The following is a 23,260-nucleotide window of genomic DNA, read 5'->3' as shown; positions in this document are numbered from 1 at the left end:
GGTTTACCAAACTACAGAGTGGATTAAGGTGTGCCTCAAAAAGTTCAGACATGGGTTCTGTAAGTGAATCCTACCTGACTTTATATGTTGACCAGGGGGTTTCTGCTTAGATTTGTGAACTTTTGGCAATAGGTAAAAATCTGAGGCTAAGGCTTTTTGACCAGTACTTCATTCTTCAGTCCCTGAGAACTTACATTATGTGTAACCCAGTACTCAAGGCTTAATCTGTTTGTTCTTTAAATCTTATAGTGAGTTCTGAAGGTAACATTATAAAAAGTGGAATCAGTCACTTGCTCAAGAGCATCCCCCTCATAGATAAATTTATCCTGTATCACTATGCTTATCTGCTTGTGAGACTACCATATTCTTGTCATTACTAAGTTTATGCAAGGCTTAACACTCTGATATATTCAGACTATACCCAAAATGCCTAAAACAGATTAGGTTTCAAAAAGCTAGACTTTCATAACAACCTGTTAAAAGGCTCATGCTCAGGATGATAGGTGGCTTGAAAGGTGGAGGTGTATACTTTTTGTCATGAAGCCTTAATTTCAGTTAAAGATCCTACAACAGCTTTTTAGATGATTAGCCATGTCAAATTGTGAAATAAATCCACTGGAAATAAAGTAAATTCGTTTATCAGTTGTTTTTTTTTTCAGATTAATTTAAAACATAGTTTTACATATTAAACATCAGACCACTTATATCATATTATACAATGACCCCCCATTAATATTTCAATATGTGCACGCTGATTGGTCAGCATGCACATTGTAAATCAGGGGTTTACTTTAATTAAACGAAAGTGGAATCCGTCGAATACGAATCCGTCGACAAGTAAACAGTGAAACGCAGAAATGTCGAACGCATTAAATAGCGAAATCGGAAATGTCAAATTGTCATAGTTGGCCCATCTGTGGTATAGTTCCTTAAGGTAAGTGCACGATAGTTACAGACCTTAGGGTTAGGGTGCGGGTTAAGGTAAGTGCATAGATAGGTAATGTATGTAAGGTTTAGTGTAGGGTTTTGTTAAGTGTATGTGTGTGGAATATTTACTTTGTGTAGGTATAGTTCCGTAGGGTAAGTGTGCGGTAGTTACGGACCTTAGGGTTAGAGAGGGGTTAAGGGTAGTGCATAGTTGGTTGTGTATGTGGGGTTTAGTGTAGGGTTACACATGGGGTTTTGGTGCTTTAATTTAGGGTTAGTAGTAGGGTTTTGGTTAGTGTATGCATGTGTTTTTTGTTGCTGTGCTTGCGTAGGCAGTATGTTACGGGCGGTGCGGTTGGCCGACTATTGCGGTTTCGATGTTTAAATTTTGCGGTTTTGCGTGTTCGATGTTATCGCATTTCGCTGTTTATGTGTCGACGGATTCATATTAGACGGATTCCGCTTTCATTTAATTAAAGAAGACCCATAAATCAGACTTATATTAATGGAAAAAGGTCCGGTCACCCGGACTTTTTCCATCAGTATGTCTTTTTTTGTTTAGAAACTGTCTCGCTATGTTAAAGGAGTTTAACATAGCAAGACAGCTTTAAAAAAAGCAACTGAGATTCTCTGTTGCTTTTTTTAAAGCTGTCTTGCTATGTTAAACTCCTTTAACATAGCGAGACAGTTTGTAAAAAGCAAAGGAGATCTTGCTTTTTCCGTTGCTTCCACCCACAGCTCTGATGTACTGCGTAAGTGTGCGCATGCGCAGTACATCAGAACTGCTGCAGAATACCAGACAGCTGCGGAAGGGCAGCACGGAGGCATTATACAATGCCATTATTTAAGAAAAGTAAGTATTTTGTTTCTTAAATAATGTCATTGTATAATAGAAATAACTCACTTCTAGGTGTGGGTAATGCTGGATTTACCCACGGTTGTCTTTGTTTGGCCACTTGGGCTTCGCCCTCGTAACCAAACCACACCAACTGTGGGTAAATCCAGCATTACCCACACCCAGGCATGGGTTATTGCTTAAATAATTCACATTTTAGCATGCTAATGGACTGGAGTCCTTTTTTATAGCAGAGTTTCCTCCTGACTTGTCTCTTACATTTGCCTCCCTCAAAAAGGTTGCATCATTTTCAGAGATGTAGGACAGCACACTATTAAACAATTTAGCTAATTGCCTCTCATCACTCTCATCTGAAACATAGTCAATCAGCATCTTTTAGAGATGAACTCCTTTCTATGTGAATCTGAAAAAATGAATCAAAGGGTTGCAGAATGGATTTCCAATGTTGTCCATTTTTCTTACATTTTCCAGAATAAAAATAGGTGTAGAGTCACGCAAGATAAAACTCACATTTTTCTTAGGTTTGCACCAATTAAATTCTGATGCCCCTTTGACAGTCCTTAATGTCCCCTCTCAAACTATTACACATTTGTCTTAAATTACCTTAAATTTTAAACAGCACCAGAATTACCAATTTTAAAGACTTAAACCTTGCCTGTAACATTTATAAATAGGACCTGCTGAAGAGACAGGTGTGTATCCCAGTGACTACCTCTTCTCAGGAACAGGCTTTCCATCCATGTGAAGCAGAGTTCCTCCCTAACCCAATTCAAGTATAACTTGGACAATTGGATGGGGAGCAGGAAATTCATTCCTGGTTTGACACCTATGTCTCTCATGGACACAGGCAGCCTGTAAATGGTTCACCTCCCAGTCCCCTTCTTGTAAATATTTCATCTCCTTAGCCCCTGCTTAAACTTATCAAGGGTATCAGAACTTCTAAGAGATTCGAGATACATGGCTAGGCTTAAAAAGACCCTTATGGTCATTAGCCTAGCACATATCTATGAACCTGTGAACATCAACATTTAATTTTTGTAAAAATGGTTTATAGTTCAATAATTTAACAGAGGACCTAATATAATATAATAGCTGTTGCAACCTTTTGGAACAGCCATTAAGTCCCTTATTTATAGCTTCAGTCTTGTTCATATTGGACAATTTAAACCTTTACAGCCCTTAGAGATGCTACATGTTTTATCTGGCATCACTGATTCAATAAAGGTTTGTCAGTTCCACCTACCTCTGAGTGTATAAAACCTGTAGTCTTTAAGAAGCCATATTCAGTGACACATAAGCAACCAGGTACCTTCAATTTCAAATAGCTTTTAGAATATTTTGTAAATTGCCATGCTGGAACGTGCCAAGTTACTCCACTAGTAAAACTTGTGATAGATTAGTTAGTACCTTTGTGGACAAAAAGCAATCCACATAGCACATATCCATTGTTAAAATAGCTAGAATCAACTCCAATTCCCTAAGAACCTCAGTATTACCTAATACCTGCTATAATACACCATGGGGAGCAGAGTCAAGACAAATGAAATAGTGTGATGTATCCCAACACTGTTCTGATGTTCAAAGATAAGTCCAACAAAAAAAAAAAAAAAAACTCGCCATCACACAGAGCAAGAAACAAAATTTACTGTAGTACCATTAATGTGAAAAACAAAATTTGTTTAGCCCACAAGCTTTGTCATTATACATCAGCAAATAGTATTAAGCAACATTTAAATACATTCTTCCCCTACCACATTATACAAAGCTGAACTATCCAAAAATGTATTTTCAAAACTTCAGATAAATAAAATTAAATAAAATAATTAGATGTACATGTATCTGGATGCACTGAAGAATTAAGAACCACTTGACAAAAATATTGGTAAGCAAAGTACAAGGGTAATGTCACATGGTAAATTTACTACTGAAATGTGAGGCCTTACTGCCACCTATTGGACAATTAGCTTAACTGGATTAAACAGTAGTCAAAAAATAAATTAATACAGTATATGAAGTCTATGTATTCATAGAAATTCTATATTACATCCCACAAGTAACCTAAAATTAATCATTAAGCCACATTTAAATAAAATGATTTCTTAATTTATCTATCACTTTTCATTACAATTGTAAGATGTTGTAAACCGTGCATAACTGAGAGCCAAATGTCAATCCCTATCAGTGACAATGAACTCTCATTTAGCCTTGATGTGATACAATGCATACTTTTAAATGGTTTAACACTGCTTTGGATAAAAAAAAATCAGTTTTTACCACAGCTACTGAAAGATAAATACTTAGATGACTCCTCTGAATACTAAAAACATTGATTATAAGACTTTCAGAAATATCTGTAGTGAGTTAAAACTTTTGAAGAAAGAAGATGGGACATATTTATATTAGTGACCCACTGATGATAGGAGAAATATTTTGAAAGTGTTATGAATAGCTACATAAGATTTAAACACAATGATGTAATCAAGTAAGCTGACCGCTTTTAAAGAGACATAGAGCTACTTTAGCACCTCAGTTAATAGAATATTACCAATATGGATTTGTGGGAGGAAATCAAACTTTTGATGTTTGTTTGTGTCTTTCAGCTTTTCCTGGTTAGGGGTCGCCACAGCAGAAACTCCAGTCCGCTAATGATTGGCAGTAGATTTTTACGTACTGGCTTGCCGGGCCTAACGCACAACCTTCAATGACGGAATGCCCATTCATGCATGTCGCCACACAGAAGACGCTCTAACTGAGAATTGAACGGGCAATGTCTAACTGTGAGGTGACAACGCTACTGCAGCACCACCACCACCGCAGTGGAAATTAAACTTTTGATAATATACTAAAAACAGAGATGATGATGAAATGTAGCACAAGAGCAGAGAAGGCCATATATGATACTAAATATGGACACGGAGAAGGTCTTCAACAGAATGGAGTGGCTTTTTGCTTGATGTTAGTGCTCAAGGAGGTTGGATTCCCAAGTGAGCATATTGACTTGGTATGGGGATTTTCTAAGGTATCTAGAAACGGAATTAAGATGCATATAGGAATGACATGACCCTTTGTGCTGTTAAGGGGAACAAGGTAGGTGTGTTCTATTTCCTCACTCTTGTTTGCTTTTTATTTAGAACCTTTGGTAGCCATGATAAAAAAAAATCATATTTAAGTAGGTACATGGCAGATCAAGAAGAAATAAAGATTTAATTTGCTTGTTAGTGATATATTGAATTGTATGACTGACCCTGAAAACGATATCTGGAAAGGATATTGAGATGTCCTTCCAGGCAGTGGATAAGTTTGGTAAAATAACAAGATCCAAGATTGATAAGATGAAGTAAATTATGATTGCTATTAATGGTGAAATAGGTTCATAGGTTCATAGGTTCATACTAGGCTATCTGCCCGAGGGCATTTATAAGCCTAGCCCATCGCCTTTAGTATGGAGAACTATACCCATTATTTTGCTGTGCCTCTGTCGAGCAGTGACACTGAGGTAATTCCTGGGGTATATCTGCGATCTCCCATCCATTGGTCAAGATTTCTCTTGAACAAGGCCAGTGCTCTGCCTCACATGTACCGATTTTGTTCCACAGCATAGGAGTCTTTGGGTGATGAATCTATCCCTCCAGCACGTCCTATTAATAGCCGTGTCGAGGTTTAAGTCGCCTTGTGGCTCTGATGGATCTAGATTTTTGAGGTGAAGCATATTCATCAAATCTGGGTTTGACATGGCCTTGTATGTTAGGCAAAGGTCACCTCTGAGCAAGCGACTGAATAGAGCTGGAGTTCTTTCAGTCGGGCAGCATAGGACAGATTTTTGGACCCTTTATCCCTCTGGTGAGGAACTTTTGTGTCCTCCCCAGCCCCTCCAAGTGTCGGGTCAGATACATTCCGAATGGGGCATTGTACTCAATCATTGGTCTGATGAGTGATGAGTAAAGGGAGACTATGACCTCCCTTGATCTAGATGAGAATCCCTTCATGATAAGGTGGGCAATGTAGAAGGACTGCCTAACTACTTTAGCTACATGGGTGTCGAATGACAGACTACTATCAACCTGGGTCCCCAGGTCCCTGATAACTTCTTCTGTGCTCAGTGGATTGCCACCTATTTGGTAGCTAGGGTAACCTTGTTTTTCCCGAAGGGTATGACTATGCATTTTTGGCATTTAACTTTAGGCCGTGGCTCTGGCACCAGTTATCCATTTCTGTGAGACCCTTCTGAAGGATATCTGTGTCAGATGTGTTTTCTACTATAGTTTGCAGTCATCTGCAAACTTTGTCCATAACCCTCCTGTGTTTGCTTGTACTTGGAAAGTAGATGCCAAACAAGAGTGGGCCCAGGACTGAGCCCTGTGGGACACCACTTGTGACAGGCTTTGAGTCTGACATGGCGCCAGCAACTCTGACCCTGTGGGTTCTGTCACTCAGCCAGTTTGCAACCCATCTTGTGATGTATGGGTTAACATTTAAGCTGATGAGTTTTTCAATGATAGGGTATTGTATCAAGGCCTTAGCCAGATCGAGGTAGGCTGTATGGACTGCCTTTCCTCATCAATGGCTTTGGTGACTGTTTCAAAAGTCAACCAAGTTTAAAAGGCATGATCTGCCTTTGACAAAGCCAAACTGGGTTGGATCCAAAGTCTGCAAATTCCCTATGTCTTTATTTATGAGGTCCATTATGATCCTCTCCATGGCTTTGCAGATAAGGCTTGTCAAGCTAATGGGCGGTAATTCAGGGTCTGTGGAGGCACCGCCTTTGTGAAGTGGGACCACAGTTGCAGTGAGCCGTATCCAGAGGTAAGACTTTGATTAAACAGCTGTAGCTGTGGGTTTAATTCCTCATTGAGTTCGTGGAGCACACAGCTGGGGACACCATCGGGTCCCATGGATGCTGTGTTTTGCTTTGGAGAGCAGTTCTCACTTGGGCTTGGAGATGTTTGGGGGCTGCACTCATTTGGTATAGATATCTCTCCTTTGGGGAGGGGGTTTGCACTGAACCTGTCAGCCAGTATGTTGGCAATGTCTGTAGGATCAGTAATCTTCACATCATTTTGAACTAGTTCTGAGCATATCTGGGAGTTTCCTCCTAGGTTTCTAACATAGCTAAAGAAGGCCTTATGATTGTCTTTTGAGTCTTTAGCTATTTTTCTCTCGAAATTTGCTTTGGATGATTTTATGAGAGCTCTTAGTTTTTTACTTATAGTGATCAAGGGTGTCTTACCTTTTAAGGATTTTGCTCTATCTTGTAGTAGCTTCCTCCTTTTGTTGTAGAGTTTGTTTATGGCTGGGGTCCACCAGACTGGACGCTTGCCTTTGGTACAAAGAGTCTTTATTTTGCTTGGGATTGCCTTATCCATGCAGTCCTGCAGGTGCTGGTAGAAGGCGTTTGTAAGTGATTCAGCGGCTTGAGTATTTTCCGCCGGCTCGGGGGCCTGAAAGGAGACCACACTAGTCTTTAGAAGTGTGAAGTCGCTTTGAGAAGTTCTTTACTGTGGTCTTTTTATTTCAGGTGGGGTGGGATGAGGACCTCCAGCGAGATTAGTTTGTGATCTGATCTCACCAGTGAGTTGAACATTGTGCTCCCATGTTCGTGATGATGAGATCAAGTATGTTATCTCCTCTTGTGGGGATGGTGACTAGTTGTTCCATGGCATTTGAGTTTATGAATTCCAGGAACTTTTGGGCTAGGGTGTTTGGGCTTGAGTAGTGTTCCCAGTCTATATTAGGGTAATTGAAGTCACCTAGTATGATGGTGTTTGGTGATACATTTATCCCCTCTAGTGTTTTCAGGAAGGCCATGTGAGTTTCCTGAGTTTGTGAGGGTGGCCTGTAACATGCTACAATTTGCAGAGCAGTCTTGCCTATGGTTAATTGCACCTGGATGGTCTCCGATGCATGGTGCGTTGCCACCAGTCTTGAGGTGTGGGTGTCCTTGATGAATATGGATACCCCCACCTTTCTTGGTATTGTCGGATTTTGGGGCGGTGATATGAGGTAAAACCTGATAGCTGGGGTGCTCTCAGGAGCCTTGAACCAGGTTTCTGTCACAGCACAGACATCGATGTTCTCCATACTGAGAAGGGCCTCGAAAAGTGCATTTTGAGATTTAGACTTCTGGCATTGAGCAGCATTACCCTTAGTTTTTCCTTTTTGTGTTCTAGGGTGGTAGGTTTAGAATTTGAGCCTTGCCTAAAAAAGGAACTATGGGGGTGGCAAGAGCCTTTGCCAATATCCTGAATCCCAGGGGTGACAGGTGCAAGCCGTGCAGCGTGGCTTGTCCAGCATGTCATCCCAGGCAGACAGATACTGGATCCCCTTCATATTTATGGCAAGTGAAATTTAGTAATTGAAAATAGAGATGTTAGATATGGTACAACAATGTGATGTGGGATCTTGTTAGTTCTGTGTAGTCTGATTAGAATCCCCTTGGGAGAAGAGTCTTTGGTAAAGTTTCCTTGTGCAATGATGTCTGTGTTCAGGTTTGACTTGTGGAGAACTAATGTGCTGCCTCTTTTTTATATCAAGGCAATAGTTATAGTCTGGTAAGAAGTGTTAAATAGACGGGCCATCTGTTTTGAACCACTATCTAGGTGAAGGGGAACCTGGATTTGATTTAATGTTGCCATAAGTATAGTATGAATACTATTGGGATGACTTTGTAGACAGATTTAGGTATTGTCAAGGTCCTTTTGTGTGGATCAGCAAATCTGTGGTAGAGTATGTAGTATGATAGATATAATACTTTTGTTGAGATTTGGGGTTTATTAGTACAGTTCATGAATGGATATGTGTGTTTAACAGAAAAGTGAATAGTAATGGATGTCTGTAAAGCAGAAAAAGATACATGTTCTTATTTATGATGAATGGAGTATGGTACAGGGATTTGAATGTAGAAGCAGTTTGTAATATGTGGAGATGGTGAGAGGAAACACAATGTTTGTAAATGAGAAGAAAGTTGAATCGGATATGCTGGAAAAAAGCAATTATGTTACATAGTGAAATTAATGCTATGGAAACAGAAGAGAACAGAGGGGATATAAGTATCTGATGTAGGATGCTTGTGCAAGTTATGATATATATATATATATATATATATATATATATATATATATATATATATATATATATATATAGTTGAGGGTGACTTAGAAGTTATATGTTAGTTGCAGTGAAATGGCATTATCGTTTAGCATTTGGTGATTGGATTCTTTTGAGTAAAAGAAGGCTGAAACAGTGTTGCGATTGTTTTGAGGGAGATCTTTAGAGGTGTCTAGAAACAAAGGGGCATATTTTTGGCTTTTGCATTTTAAGTTATTACATCTGAGAGCATATCCAGGTGTTTCTGCAGTTATCTCCTACTGATGCCTTTAGATGTCAAATGTTGCTATTTCAGATTTGCATTAATAATTCCAAAACCATGCTACATACAAAATATCAGAATATTTTATCTTGAGACATACATAATGGCAAACACAATTATACTGATATTTGACATCTGTCTAATGCAGCTAAAGAGATATTGAATATTATTTGTATACTGTCTATTTGTATTGTAATAATTTTCATATTTCTATAAATATCTCAACATTCAGGTAACACAGACAGAACCGCATAACCTCTTATGAAAAGTCATAGCTGTATGAAGAAAATCCTGCTGGCAGTATGTGTCTTGCTAGAATAGTTACTGAGATATTGTACACTATTTATACAACATTACAAAATTAATATTCACTGCCTTTATTTCGGCTTATAAAATCCAGTTTAAAGCATCAGACTGAATGAATTCCACTAATGTAAAGATTACATTTTCCTGAATAGTTTGCCATTTACAGTTTTCTAGTAACATTTATAGTTCCAGAGATATGAATATTTATTTGAACTGTAAGGTGATAACTCATTTTTAAAAGGCTCAAGAAACTCCCTCTGGGAGTTAAAAGTACACTCTCAAAAGAGCTGTACTGGAAGGAATAAGTTAACTGTTTCAGAAATGCCCAGGCATCTAAGAATATGTGTAGGCTACTACAGGTGTGACAGCCCACAGCTTCTATGTGTGAATGAGCTAGTTAAAATTAGTACTGTCCATAGAGTGAGCTGACTTATTTTACATCAGTTAAAGAATCTTACTGGGGAATTTAAAGTATGTGGAACTGCATGTGAGAAAAGAAACTTAAGAAAAAAAATGCTGTAAAAATTAGTTATGAGAGTAATGAGGGATATGAAAAGCATGGAAATACATTTTTGTTCAAATCTACACAAAGGGAGGTGTAGCTATAACAAAAGAAAATGTTCTGTGATTGGGCAATTGTGAAGAAGCTGTGAAAAAAGAAAACATTTCCATGAAGTATGTAGAATGCATGATACAAATCTACAACAGTAAAGAAAGCATAATGATACAGCAAAGTCATGACTTGTGTTATCTGCATGCACTATAAGTGCTAAAAGAATAAATATCATTTTCAAGAATATAACATACAGAATTTGAAATAAAAATCAGTCAGAAATCTGAGCAAAGAAAATCAGAATAAAGAAACAAAGTGGGAGAGACTAGGGCAGACTATAAAGTAATGGTTTTCAATATCTAAACCACTGAGATTGACAGAAAGTTAAAGACTTCTGTGTCAGATTTAATCAGTTATTCTTGCCATCAGGTGTCATGACCACATGACCAGGTCAGAAATTGATTAGTTGTATTCATAAGAACAGGAAATGCAAGATTCAGTTTCATGTATTTGGAATAAAGCCCTATCTTTACTGGGTCATTTGGCTCACTAGAAGCTTGGTATGATGAAAAGAATTCAAGATATGCATATAAAAGCAATGAATGGCTTCACTTCATAGCCATGACAACTTATTTACTTGCATGGGCTCTTTGCAAAAAATAATCAACTTTATGAGCAGAGCTACTTGCTTAGGTGATTTCTTTTTGGAAGAATCAACTTCAACTTCAGTTTTATCATAGTGCTTATCAACTTAGCACTTTTACAACAAAGAAGTGCAGAAATTGTATGCAATAATAACAAATGAAAAAATACATATTGTAATTTATGTAGAATTATCCAAGTATAAATAAATAAATATTATAAGAAAAGTAAGGACAATATAAGGAACTAAATAAAGTACCAAAATGAAAGTGCTGAAAATTCACTACAATATACTCAAGTAAATTAAAATATGTTAAAAACATGTTCATCACCAAAACTGCACTAATGCAAAGGATGCAAGTGTCAGTTGTAAATCATGATGAAATATTGCAAACTAATTGACACTCAAAACAAACAAAAGTACCACAGATTCCAGGCAAACTTACAAATGATATTTGAAGAGAAGTTCAAGTTCAACCTCTCAGCTATGACCTGAAAACAAACTCCAACTTCTGTTAGGAAACTCTAGCATAGCGATCCATGATGAAGTTCAAATTCAATGTCTGCAAAGTATAGCTTGAAAACATATGCCGACACCCATTAAGACATGCTGGTATAGTAAACCATGATGAAATACTATGAGCTGAAAAGTACTCCAAAGCAGCCAGCTATTCACAAGTTCCAAACTGGCATATTTCTGTTACAATGCAACCATCTCTATCAAGCTGTAGAAAACTAGGAATGCTGAACATCATACATGTGATCCACGAAAATGTTCAGTTTCAATGTCTGTAGAGTGCATCTTCTACTATAATGTAATAAACCACAATGAGATATATAAAAGCAGGAACACTGAATACCAAACACTCCATTCTGCTGAAAACATTCAGTTTTTAACCAAATTCATACAATGAATGTTAAAAGTCTAAATAAAAAATGTAGGAAATATAACACTTGGAAGAACTCAGAGCTAAAAATCTAAATAACATAAAAACAGTCCAACAGTATCATCCATAAGCAAACATCCCCTAATGTCTTAAGACGTGCAGAAAATGGAGATAAGTTGGTGTTTATCCTTAATCTATGAAAAGATCAAAATTGCCATTTTACTGCAGTTTTCAGCATTAAAATATCATATTGAAAGGATTTTGTTTTGTGGACAACAGAGTCCATCCAATCAAGTTATGTTGGTGAAATACCTTGTGTGGGAGTGTTAAACTAGTTGGACCTCATAACAAGTTTGTTTGGAGACACCAACCCTCCATGAGACAATCTTTTTTCTGCTCCAAAAGGAGGAAGGATCTTACAAAAAACTGGCATCATATATCACTGTAGCTCTGCATTTCTCTTTCTATCACATCTGTGGTTATAGTAACCACTAAGGTGAATTTAAAACTGTGGATGGAAGGTTTTGGCACCATTTCACTGGTGCTGTAAAAAGAAACATGATTTTGGGTTTTATCTACTTTATTGAGTTGTTGTCTGTATGAACAGGCTTCATACCATTAGATGTAGTTAGTTCTGGGTATCAAGGGGAGAAAATGTGAGTAGTGGAAAAGACAGGAGATGGTCCGCAATGTGTCTGAATATCATCCATAGTTAGGTGCAGCAAAAGCCACAGCAGCAGAAGACAGAACATGACAGTCGGTGTAGTCAGTCTGTGGAAAATGCAATATAATGTGATGCAGTGGCTAGGATATGGATATTATTTTTAGATATGGCCATTCTAAATGTCAATGTGGGTAGTAGTGCAGTACTCCACTATTAGACTAGAAAACGTTATACAAGTATTTTATAATTTTTTTTTTAATTGACTGTAAAAGAGTGTCCTATAAGTGTTAGCTGTGTAAAAATAATATGAGTGTTTGCAGGAGGTGCAAAGCAATACTTCTTCTGATATTTTTGTTTTTATAGATATGATATAAAATTTTGATCAGCTTACGATATATTACTGCAGTGAAGATGTGGCAGAAAAATGTGATTTTGGAACTGTTATCAAAACCTGGTCATGCCTCCAGAAAGCAATGTTTTCAGATCAATATGCTTATTAAGTTACAAAGGGAATGCCTAAACAAATAAATAACAATCTTTTCTGGGTATGTTGAAAGTTTAATTCAAAGCTAAAATGATGGAATGAAGACTGCACTTAAGAAGGGGCACATGGTGGCCAGTTTCAATCTCTTTCCTATTGTCTGAACCAGAAAGTAATATTCACACAAGAATTAACTCTTTCTTGACTCTGAATAAATAATTACTATAATACTGTATAAACAGCAGTTCTTTTTCTGGCATCACTGTAAAAAAAGGCATTGTGTTTAGGCTATTGTAACAGTTAACTTTAGACTATATTTGTAGCTCTTTATTTCATAAATTGCAGAGTTTGATTCTCTTCAAGTAGAATGTTAGGGTGAGAAACTGCACTATAGTACTCAGAAACAATATGACTATGTATCTGCGGTGGTGGTGGTGCTGCGGTAGCGTTGTCGCCTCACATTAAGACGTTGTCCTGTTCGATTCTCAGCTAAAGCGTCTTCTGTATGGAGACATGCGTGAAAAGGTGTACCTTTGTTGAAGGTTGTACATCAGGGCTGGCAACTCAGTACGTAAAAATCTACTGCCAATCATTAGCGGACCGGAGTTCCGCTGTGGCGACCCCTAACCAGAAAAAGCCGAAAGATACAACAAAACATGCAGCATTGTACATTGGTTTGTGCTGCAGAGCATTAACTTGACTTCTGAAAGAGCAACTCTGAGCCCAAATTGTTTTACACCTGACAACTTAACCACCTGGCAGACTTTTGGCTCAAGAAATCACTAGCTATTAATAAAGAAATTCTTACTCTAAATCAAAAGAAGAATATGGAAACCTTACCTATGCAATTCACCCTTCGAGCAGCTGTTACAGAAAGCCAAAATGAACATGCTTGACTCCAGAAGTTTATGTCTTGCTGTAGAAGTTGTCAGCTGGAGTGTCAGTGATATGCTTAGACTGCAGCCAGTTACTAGAATACCAGTTGGTGCCACAGGGACATACCTGTTATCTTGTTCATGAGTTTCTGGCAGAATCCTCAGATGTAAACCTACCTTTAGACTAGCCAGTGAAAAAAGCAACAAAAAACAAGTGGTAATCTCACAAGGCCTGATACCCAATTGGAGGAGGAAACATAGGAACACTCTGTTGAACTTAACATACAGCATACTGTTTGTCTGTGTTAAACAGGAAATATAGCAACACATTTGCTAAAACCAATGCTAAGAAAGTTTGTTACTGAGATCCTAACAAATTCACTTAAAGTGCTGAGCAAACCAGAATGTTTTTATTATGAACTTAAGAAATACCTGTGGAGAAACGGATTACTGGGTTAGTGATAATGTTTGCATTCTCCCTGTTCTGCTGATACCTTATATTTATCTGCTTTTTCTATAGTTACAGACACAATTAGTAATTGCTACTATGTGGAAGGTAAGTAAAGTTTTAATGGTGGCCAGCACTGCTGAATTACTGATATTGTGATAGGATATCCAGAATGATGTACTATCATTTAGTCTCTTTCACCACCTGTCTTGCAATTTAGATGAAGACACTCTTTGTGGGTAAACTAGTCTAGACTACTTCTCTAGATTTTACACCTTAAACATTTTACATGCAAAAAAAGGGAGTTTAACCATCTCAACTAAAGAAAACACAATAAGCATTTTGTCAAACCATTCCATGGCCTTGGACTTACCTTCTCCTCAATTGCACATTTGTCTTTGAGCCACTGATTCAGGATTTCATCTTTAAATGCGCCAGTATTACCAACAGTGCTTTGCTGAATTTTAGCTATGGTTGTTGCATCCTTTACTATTTCAATCATTCCTGTAAAAGTGACAATAACACAGAAAAAAACGTATTTACCTTTAACAATGAACTTTACATTTTATTATAAAAATAAGCCAATAATTTAGTTTAACTTGATTAAGGGTGGAGGCACTGAACATCATATGCAGGTGTCCAGGTATTCCTGACACCAATGAGGCACCTTAAGAAAAAAGCCTCAAATGCCTCTGCCTTTATGTAGACACTCTTTAGGGCTGGCTATTGTGAAGTACTTATATTTGTGTCTACTTCTGTTCCTTAATCATATACTAAAGTGCAATACAATAGAAGATGAAGTACAGTTTAATGTGCAACAACTGTCAAGCACAGAGGAAAAAAATAATGAATAATGAATAAGATATATCGCACCATACAGATAAGATTGTGGTAGACCATTGAAAAACAAATGCATTCAATTTTTTTTTTGTAAAAACTTTTTATCCAAGATTTTTCAACAATCACAATATATCAATACAAACAAATTATTAATACATATTAAATAAAAACTCTTTACAACTGACCATATCAAAGATTTTGATTTAAATTAATTCTTATAGCATTAGTATTTTCAAGTAAATCACTCACTTTTTTCCAGGCAATATAGTGATGCATAATATTTGTTGTTCTCATTTTAATGGTCAATAATTCTTTTTTGCATACATTTTTAGCTAAATATATAAATTCAAAGAATAATATGATATTCTTACATTTCCAATTTAATGTAATAACTTTCCTTGCGATCAGTAAAATTGACCATAAAAGAGACACTTGCATTTTTGGAATAACTTCTGGAATTGGAGCATTACACAATATTAATGAATTTGTTATTCTACATTTATCTGACCACAGCACTTGAAAAAAACTTTTAAACTCCCTCCAAAATGAAGATACCATTTTACTCTCCAACATTATATGTAACCAATCTGCATCTATATTATCACCACATCTCTAACAATTGACATTAGATATTTTATTATTGCAACCTTATGAGGGGTTATAAAAGTTATATGCAAATATTTCAAAGTAAATAATTTCCAATACAATGAAGATGTAGTTTTGCTTATTGATTTAAGTAATAATGTTTTATTCACATCAGTAAGCTCATTATTAATTCTTGTAGAGTAATCCCAACAATTTATTTCTACAAAGAAACTATCTATTCTTAACATCCTATATTTTTTTGATAAGTATGACCTATTGTTACTTAAATTACTGTTAATGTTAAATAAAAATTCTAATAATTTTAGGACATTTTTCACAACTGAATCTAAGGGCACCTTTATTTTATCATTTACAAAATCTTTGCAACTTTCCAAACTCAACCAATTATTCTGTCTTAAGTTATATCTGGCTAATACATTTTCTACTGAATATATTTTATTACCACTTTTGAACTGATGCCAAAATAAACTACTTTCTTTAAAATAACATATTACCTATATTATTATTACTGCCTACAAGCATCCGATTACAACAGAACACCAGCAATTTTAAAACTGCCCTTCAAAACCATCTCCTCTCTAACTGGATCTGTAACTGCTCAACCCTTTCTTCTGATATTACTTACCATACTTCTGTTCCTTTATACCTATCTTTAAGTCCCCATAACAATTATTCGTCTTCCTACTGAATCCTATAAAACAACTACTTCTCCTTCACCATATCTTAAACTGCAGTTCTACCCTAACAGCTATATACACATTACGCCTTCCTCACTATATTCAACTCTTGGTCAGCATGCTTACCCTGGAGTTCACAATCTGTAATATACATTAAAGATGTGACCTGGCCGGCATTGGTTAATTGATCTCATGGCCTGTACTTGACCTCAATCATTGTTGAAATTTACTATTACTCTTATCTACAATGCATAATTCTCATGTAATTTTTATTTTATTCTCTACTATTTTTGTTATTGTATCATCTCTCATTTGTATTTTTTATTGTATCAACTTTCATTTTTTGAAATGTTCATTTGTAATGTATGTTTAAAAACTACTTTTAGAACTGGAGCTTTTCTCCCTGGGCCTCCACTGAAAATGGGCTTTCACTGGCCCAGTGGACCTTCCTGGTAATCAAATGCAAATAAATAAACAAATAAATTATGAGTTGTTAATCAATAGTGAATGCTATGGGAAATAATAAGAAATGTTTTTCTTTAATTTTATAAGTATTATTTAAATATCTCCTACATGTTGATAAAATGTAGTTAATCAATGGTAAAGAGAAACCTTTATTTTCACTTCTCATACAGCAGTTCTTTAAGATCCAATAAAATATATTGTATACAATTTGCACACGAAGATTGACTAATAATTTATTATTACTTAGTAATATTTTTCCTGTATCAATTTCCATTTAGAACCATATGAATTATTTATCCGAGGTATACTTTGAATACAAGCTGATTTTATAAACAAATCAAAATTAGGAAAACTAATACCACCTTTTTCCCAATTTTTCATATGCCATTCTAATGACATCCTAGATTCATTAGGGAACCATAAAAAAATAATTGACATTGAGTTTATTTTCTTAAAGTTTTTATTTGAGGATAAGATTAAAGATTGAATATAAAACAAAACTTTAGGTAGTATTATCATTTTTATTATCATAAGCCTATCTTCCATAGTAAAAATAGTTTAGTCCATCTTGAAGTTAATTGTGTAATTGTCTTAATTATATTTCTATAATTTACTAAAACTAGTTCTTTACTACTTGAAGTTATAATGACTCCCAAATATTTAATTTGATTATTATCACAACTAAAATGGGTCTATATCATTTGCTTGAAGTCTGTCTTCAACGAATACATTTTCATCAAACTTTCTTGAGCAAAATAACTTTTTATTGAATACTGTATTTGTCAAATTCCATTCAGTTGATAATTTTTTGCTGGCCAACACTTGGTAAGCAGTGCATGCTGTGTATATACTTTTAAAGGAAGAATGAGTGTTCACCATCAACTAATAAAATATTCATACAGTATTCATGACATTAAATTATTGTTTCAATGCAGAACTCAGTTCCCAAGAAAAGAATGTATTTCTTAAAAAAAGTTAAAATAAAGCCAAGCAAACGCTGACAACTCATAAGACAAGTTTAGTCCATTGAAGACAAGTAAAACATTAGTATATTATTCACTCATAATGTTTGTTCCAATGAAAATATTTCTTTGTTTATAGATTTAAAATAAACTTCAGCAATCAGCATTAATTCATGACATGATAAAATATATTAAGCACACACAAAACTGTTACCATCTACTCTCATTTAATTTGTGCACTGCTCCAACGTAATTTATGAAAAAATAACATCTAGTAAGCCCATGCAAAAAGATTCTGTAGTAATTCTGATTTTATTCATGGACTGCGCCAATGTAATTTATGTACTACTGCCAGTCATCAGTGACTCAGCAAAGAAATATATTAGTTTAGCTGTAGGCTTTCTCTGTTTACGAGTGATAACCATTAACTTGTAAATCAAAACACAGACATTTATAAACAAGTAAATGAATAAAATATTAAGTCTCAGTCGAGACATATCTTCCATTAATGTACAAGTGATTCCTAATATGATCATAGTACTGTATTTACAACCTTAAACCATTACTGTATTACACTTTTAAGGTAAGAGATATTGCTTTCAAGAAAGATTGGGTGTTATACTGTGCTCTGTTTTGTATTATATTTTCCAAATGACTCTGCCTTACAACATTTTTCCTCTTTTTTGGAGATCCAGGACAGCCTGTCAAAACCTGTAAGCATAGTTCATTCACTCGATTCTGTTCTCTCATCAAAACAGACACTACACTGGGAATGTCAGATATTCTTCTACCAAGAAGACAGCATATTCTCCTATGCCACCCTTCAACATAATTTTTAATTCTTGGTAAACATAATAAATTTAAGCATGACACATTCCAAAAGCTTATAGGAAATATAGGAGGGAATCTTGAAGGGGTAGATTTGTGAATGTACTGTTTACGGGGACGTCCAAGTGTATATGTCTCTGAGAAATAGTGCAGCAGATCTTTACATTCCACAGGGAAAGTTTTAATCAATTCAAAATATGCGGGCAGCACTTCAGTTTCTGGTAAAAATGATAATGCTATCAATTACTTACAAACAACTGGAACTGGACATTTGTGCCATATAAAGAAGCAAATGTAATCCTTGAAGTTTATGCCACACATTTTGAGAAAAGTGAAACAGAAAACCCTTACATCTGTGAAGGCGACATTAATGCTTTTAATAACAGCAAATTCAAAATCACAGAGTAATTACTTCACACTACATTCTACTTCAAACATAGCAATCAAGTCAAATGTACATTCCCACATAAAGTTGTAAGCCTTGAATGATTTTTTTTGTCATCAAGCACTACACTAATGGTAAGCACTTATTATTATTTATATGTCACCAACCAGTGAATAGTGTATAATTGCCTACACAGCCTCCCTTTTGTTAAGCATATGCTGAACATAAACAAATAGGAGATACACATGAATCCATTAAATTCTCTTTAGTAGAAAAGACTAGTGCATGCAAGTTACTGTGCGACTCCAGTTTACATTTTTGTAAAAATTGCCCATCTTTTAATTCACAGCAAGTCATACACACTTTACTTAGATTGCTGTCTCGCACTGATTTATTGACATTTTTTACACACCTAACTCTATTTACTTGCTGCAACAATGATCATCTACTAGGTAAAGAGGTGGTACTCTCCATTGAGGTAATGGCTATCCCATCATCACCTATAATTGCAGGAGTATCTCTTGATGAAGTTGCTCATTTTTTCAGTAAAGTGCAAGCCATATATCTCTCTACTTCAGAGGGGTCAGAAGCATAGTTATAAACAGCTGATTTCAACAGTTGCTCCCTATTATCTACACACTTTGTTTCCTACTACTAAGAAAATGTATGAGTTTTGACACTATGCAGATTGTAGGACCAGAAATCTAGTATACTTAGCATATTGTACAAAGTGTTCAGCCTTCTACGTAGGAGAAACCAATCGAACCTTAAAAGAATGAATTAGAGAACACATATATGCCATTAATAAAGAAGATGAGACAAATGCTCTGGCAAGACATGTCTTTAGTGAGGGGTTGACACATAAGTTTAATTTTATAGTTTTAGAATTGATTTTTAGGGGTCCACATCTGGGTAATATTAAGAATACACCAGAGAAATCAGAAATAAAAGTAATTATTCGGCTACAATCTGATAAGTGTTATGGCTTGAATGAGAGACTATCCATGAAGCCCTTCTTAATTGATAGATGCCTGAATAAATGAATAATTTGTATGCATTTTTTATTATCTAATATATCTATCTATCTATATATATATATATATATATATATATATATATATATATATATATATATATATATATATCTATATGGGTCTACTACCGTAGATTGAAATTATACTATTTCGAAATATGATAGTAGTGTCCCACTAACATGAAAGTGCACTTCAACGAAAGTGCACTTTCGCGAAAGTCGCTAAGTCGAACAGGACATTTCCTGCACTATGGTGCTGTAGTGATGGACCTTAGGGATAGGGCTTGGGTTAAGGATAGTGGATAGCAAGTAGGGCTACCCACTATCCTTAACCCAAGCCCTAACCCTAAGGTCCATGACTACCATACCATAGCACAAGAAATACAATTTCCTGCACTGTGGTGCGGTAGTCACGGACCTTAGGGTTAGGGTTTGGGTTAAGGATAGTGGATAGCCCTACTAGCTATCCACTATCCATTATCCAAGCCCTAACCCTTTGTTAGTTCTAGTAACTTTCACGAAAGTGCGCTTTCATTGAAGTGCACTTTCACGTTAGTGGGACACTACTATCATATTTCAAAATAGTGTAATTTTTCTCTACAGTAGTAGACCCACACACACACACACACACACACATATATATATATATATATATATATATATATATATATATATATATATATATATATATATATATTTATATTTTATTTTATTTCATTCTATGTAAGATGCTGAATAACTTGTTTAATGTTTAAGAAGGTCTTTGTATACATAATGTGCTTTAGGGAAATGCTTCTGTGACTTTATGGAATTAGTAGTATCTCTACTTAGAATTGATGTCATAATGAGATATGTAGTGTGATTGGATGCTTTCAATGAGTTATTTTGCATTTAAGTGACTACTGATTTTAATAAATTTGTATAATCTAAAGAAGTATTAAGATGTGAAAGCGCTTATTAAATAATTACTTCTGCACCATTCCCATGTTTGTTGCTTCTCCTGTTTTTTACTAGTATTGTTTTTGCTCTGGAGAAGCACTTTATTCTCAGGAACACTCTTTTTTAATACTTTGTTACTACTCTACCTTTACAGCTAGCAGACATTTTTAGACAAAAACACCAATATTTCCATTATTTCACTTTCTTCTCTAAGTTATATAAATATCCATGTATATGTAGCATCTCTCTACATCTTTGTGATTCGACTTTCCTGTACAGGTTCCATATAACTCCTGGTTCATTACCTGGTGTTTCAGCCATAGCTTAATATTGTAGAAAGTATTATGCTCTCATCAGCTTCAACGTCTTTCCTTTATATATACCAGTTTACATGTCATTTAAAAAAAGACTATTTTTTTTTAAATAAAACCAATATAGGATACTGTAATTAAGAACACATTATATTTCATAAAATAAATTAAATTAAGAAGCTCGCATTTAATATTTTGACCATATAATGTATCACTTAAAGAGTTCCACTTTTTGTAATTAAATAAGACTATTATTTCAAATAAAACAAACATAGAATACTATATTTAAAAACAAATTAAACTAACACGGTCATAGTTAATGTTTTAATCATAAAACTTACCGTTCAAAAGGTTCTAGTTTTCGTACTTCCTCAGTGATGTCAAACATCACATAATTTGAAGTTAGCCAACAAAAACAATTTGAGTAAAGATAATTTGACATATACAGCATTTGATGAAAAGGTATTTTGCTCAAAACGGGTCAACAAAAATATATTCGTCAAAGATATACTTTGATGAAATGATATAGACCCACTAAAATTACTGTATTTTTAAGATCTGAATTTAAATCTTTGTTAATTAACAATGCATTGGTTTTCTATGATTAAATTTCAGTCTAGAAATATCTTCAAAGTATACCATGGCTTATCAACATTTTGTAACAATGAATTAGTATTACCAATAGTTAGTAATATATCATCCACAAATAATTGTATTTTGGAAGAGTAATTCTCATTTATTGAAAAACCTTTTATACTTTATTAGATCTAATGTGATTTACAAAAGGTTCTATACATAATACAAATAACAATGGTGAAAGCTGACATCCTTGTTTTGTACCCTTTAAGATTCTAAATGATTTATGCAAAAAAGAACCTATTTTGATAAATGCAGACACATTGTTATACAGCATTTTATTAGATTTATAAACTCTACAGAAAAATTATATTCTTCAATACTTTAAACAAGTAATTCAAATTAACAGAAGCAAACACTTTGTCCAAATCTAAACTTATAATTGAAAGTTCTTTTTTTCACAAAATCTATTAAAAGATTAAGTCTAATTATGTTATCATACAATCTTCTATTTAATATACATTTTGTTTGATCATTATTAATAATTCCTGCAAAAATAATATTTAATCTGTTTGTCAGTACTGACATTTATATTTAGAAGTGAAATAGGTCGATACAATGAACAAAATTTAGGGTCTTTATCCTGTTTTAGTATAGGCGAAACAAGTGAAAACTTCCAAGATAGTTGTACACTTGACATATATTTAATGTCATTAAATACTTTGTATCTTTATTATCTGGCAATACTTTACAAAGTTCAGGTTTATCAATACTATTTCTTTGTTCTTTAGTTTATTTATCAAATTACTATTATTATTATTTATTTGCTCATAATGATCCTTAAAACATTGTAATATATCTACTAAATTAGTGACTTTGATTTTCACTTCCAAATGTATATGATATCCCCTTAATATGATTTAAATTATTCATTTTCTTTGATTTAATGACTTCTTCTTCTTCTTTCGGCTTTATCCCGGTTAGGGGTTGCCACAGCAGATCACCTGTCCGCACATTGAATGGCAGTGGAGTTTTACGGTGTCGAGTTGCCAGCCCGGCGCCCAACCTCCCACAGAGGCACACACACACACGCACACCTAGGGCCAATTTAGAGTGTCCAATCCACCTGCAGCATGTCTTTGGGATGTGGGAGGAAACCGAGCAACCGGAGGAAACCCCAGCGACAGGAGGACAGATCGAACTGAGAAACCTCTTGCTGTGGGGCAATGCTAACCACTGAAATTTTGAGGATTTACAGAATAAGGTTGTGATTATTAGCTGTATCATTTGATTTATTTTTTAACTTTAAAATATCTTAGTTTGTAGCTCTTTCAGTTCTCTGTCTCATTTTCTTCTCTTCTTTTACAAACATACCAATTTTTAATTTTACCATTTAAATATGTTTTCAAAGAATTCCAAAGAAAGATCTCTCTCAGTACTCCTCCATTATTAAACTCTAAAAAATGTCTTATTTCATTTATTAGCTTCTCTAAAAAACCTTTAATAAAATTATATAAGAAGTTCTTTTTATGTATTAATATTATTTTATTTTCGTGTGAGATTAAAGACTGTGTTGTGTGACATCTTTATTTTTGCCTTGTACCATTACTTTTACCAAAAAAAAAGACCTCAA

The 23,260-nt window shown here is 34.9% G+C and overlaps 1 protein-coding gene across 1 annotated transcript in view; it reads right to left on the bottom strand.

Moving 5' to 3' along the window:
• Positions 1-23,260, bottom strand: part of PIK3CG (phosphatidylinositol-4,5-bisphosphate 3-kinase catalytic subunit gamma) — a 624,116-nt gene that overhangs the window by 219,802 nt on the left and 381,054 nt on the right. The window contains exon 9 of the mRNA XM_044088536.1: positions 14,379-14,509. Coding sequence (XP_043944471.1) covers positions 14,379-14,509 — 131 coding nt within the window. The remainder of the gene's footprint in view (positions 1-14,378; positions 14,510-23,260) is intronic.

The sequence above is a fragment of the Protopterus annectens genome, chromosome 11.part0 (assembly GCF_019279795.1).
Source record: "Protopterus annectens isolate FY-2018-M chromosome 11.part0, PAN1.0, whole genome shotgun sequence".
Lineage (NCBI taxonomy): Eukaryota > Metazoa > Chordata > Ceratodontiformes > Protopteridae > Protopterus > Protopterus annectens.
Note: the sequence above shows the minus strand (reverse complement) of the source record. Positions and strands in the feature narration are given on the sequence as shown.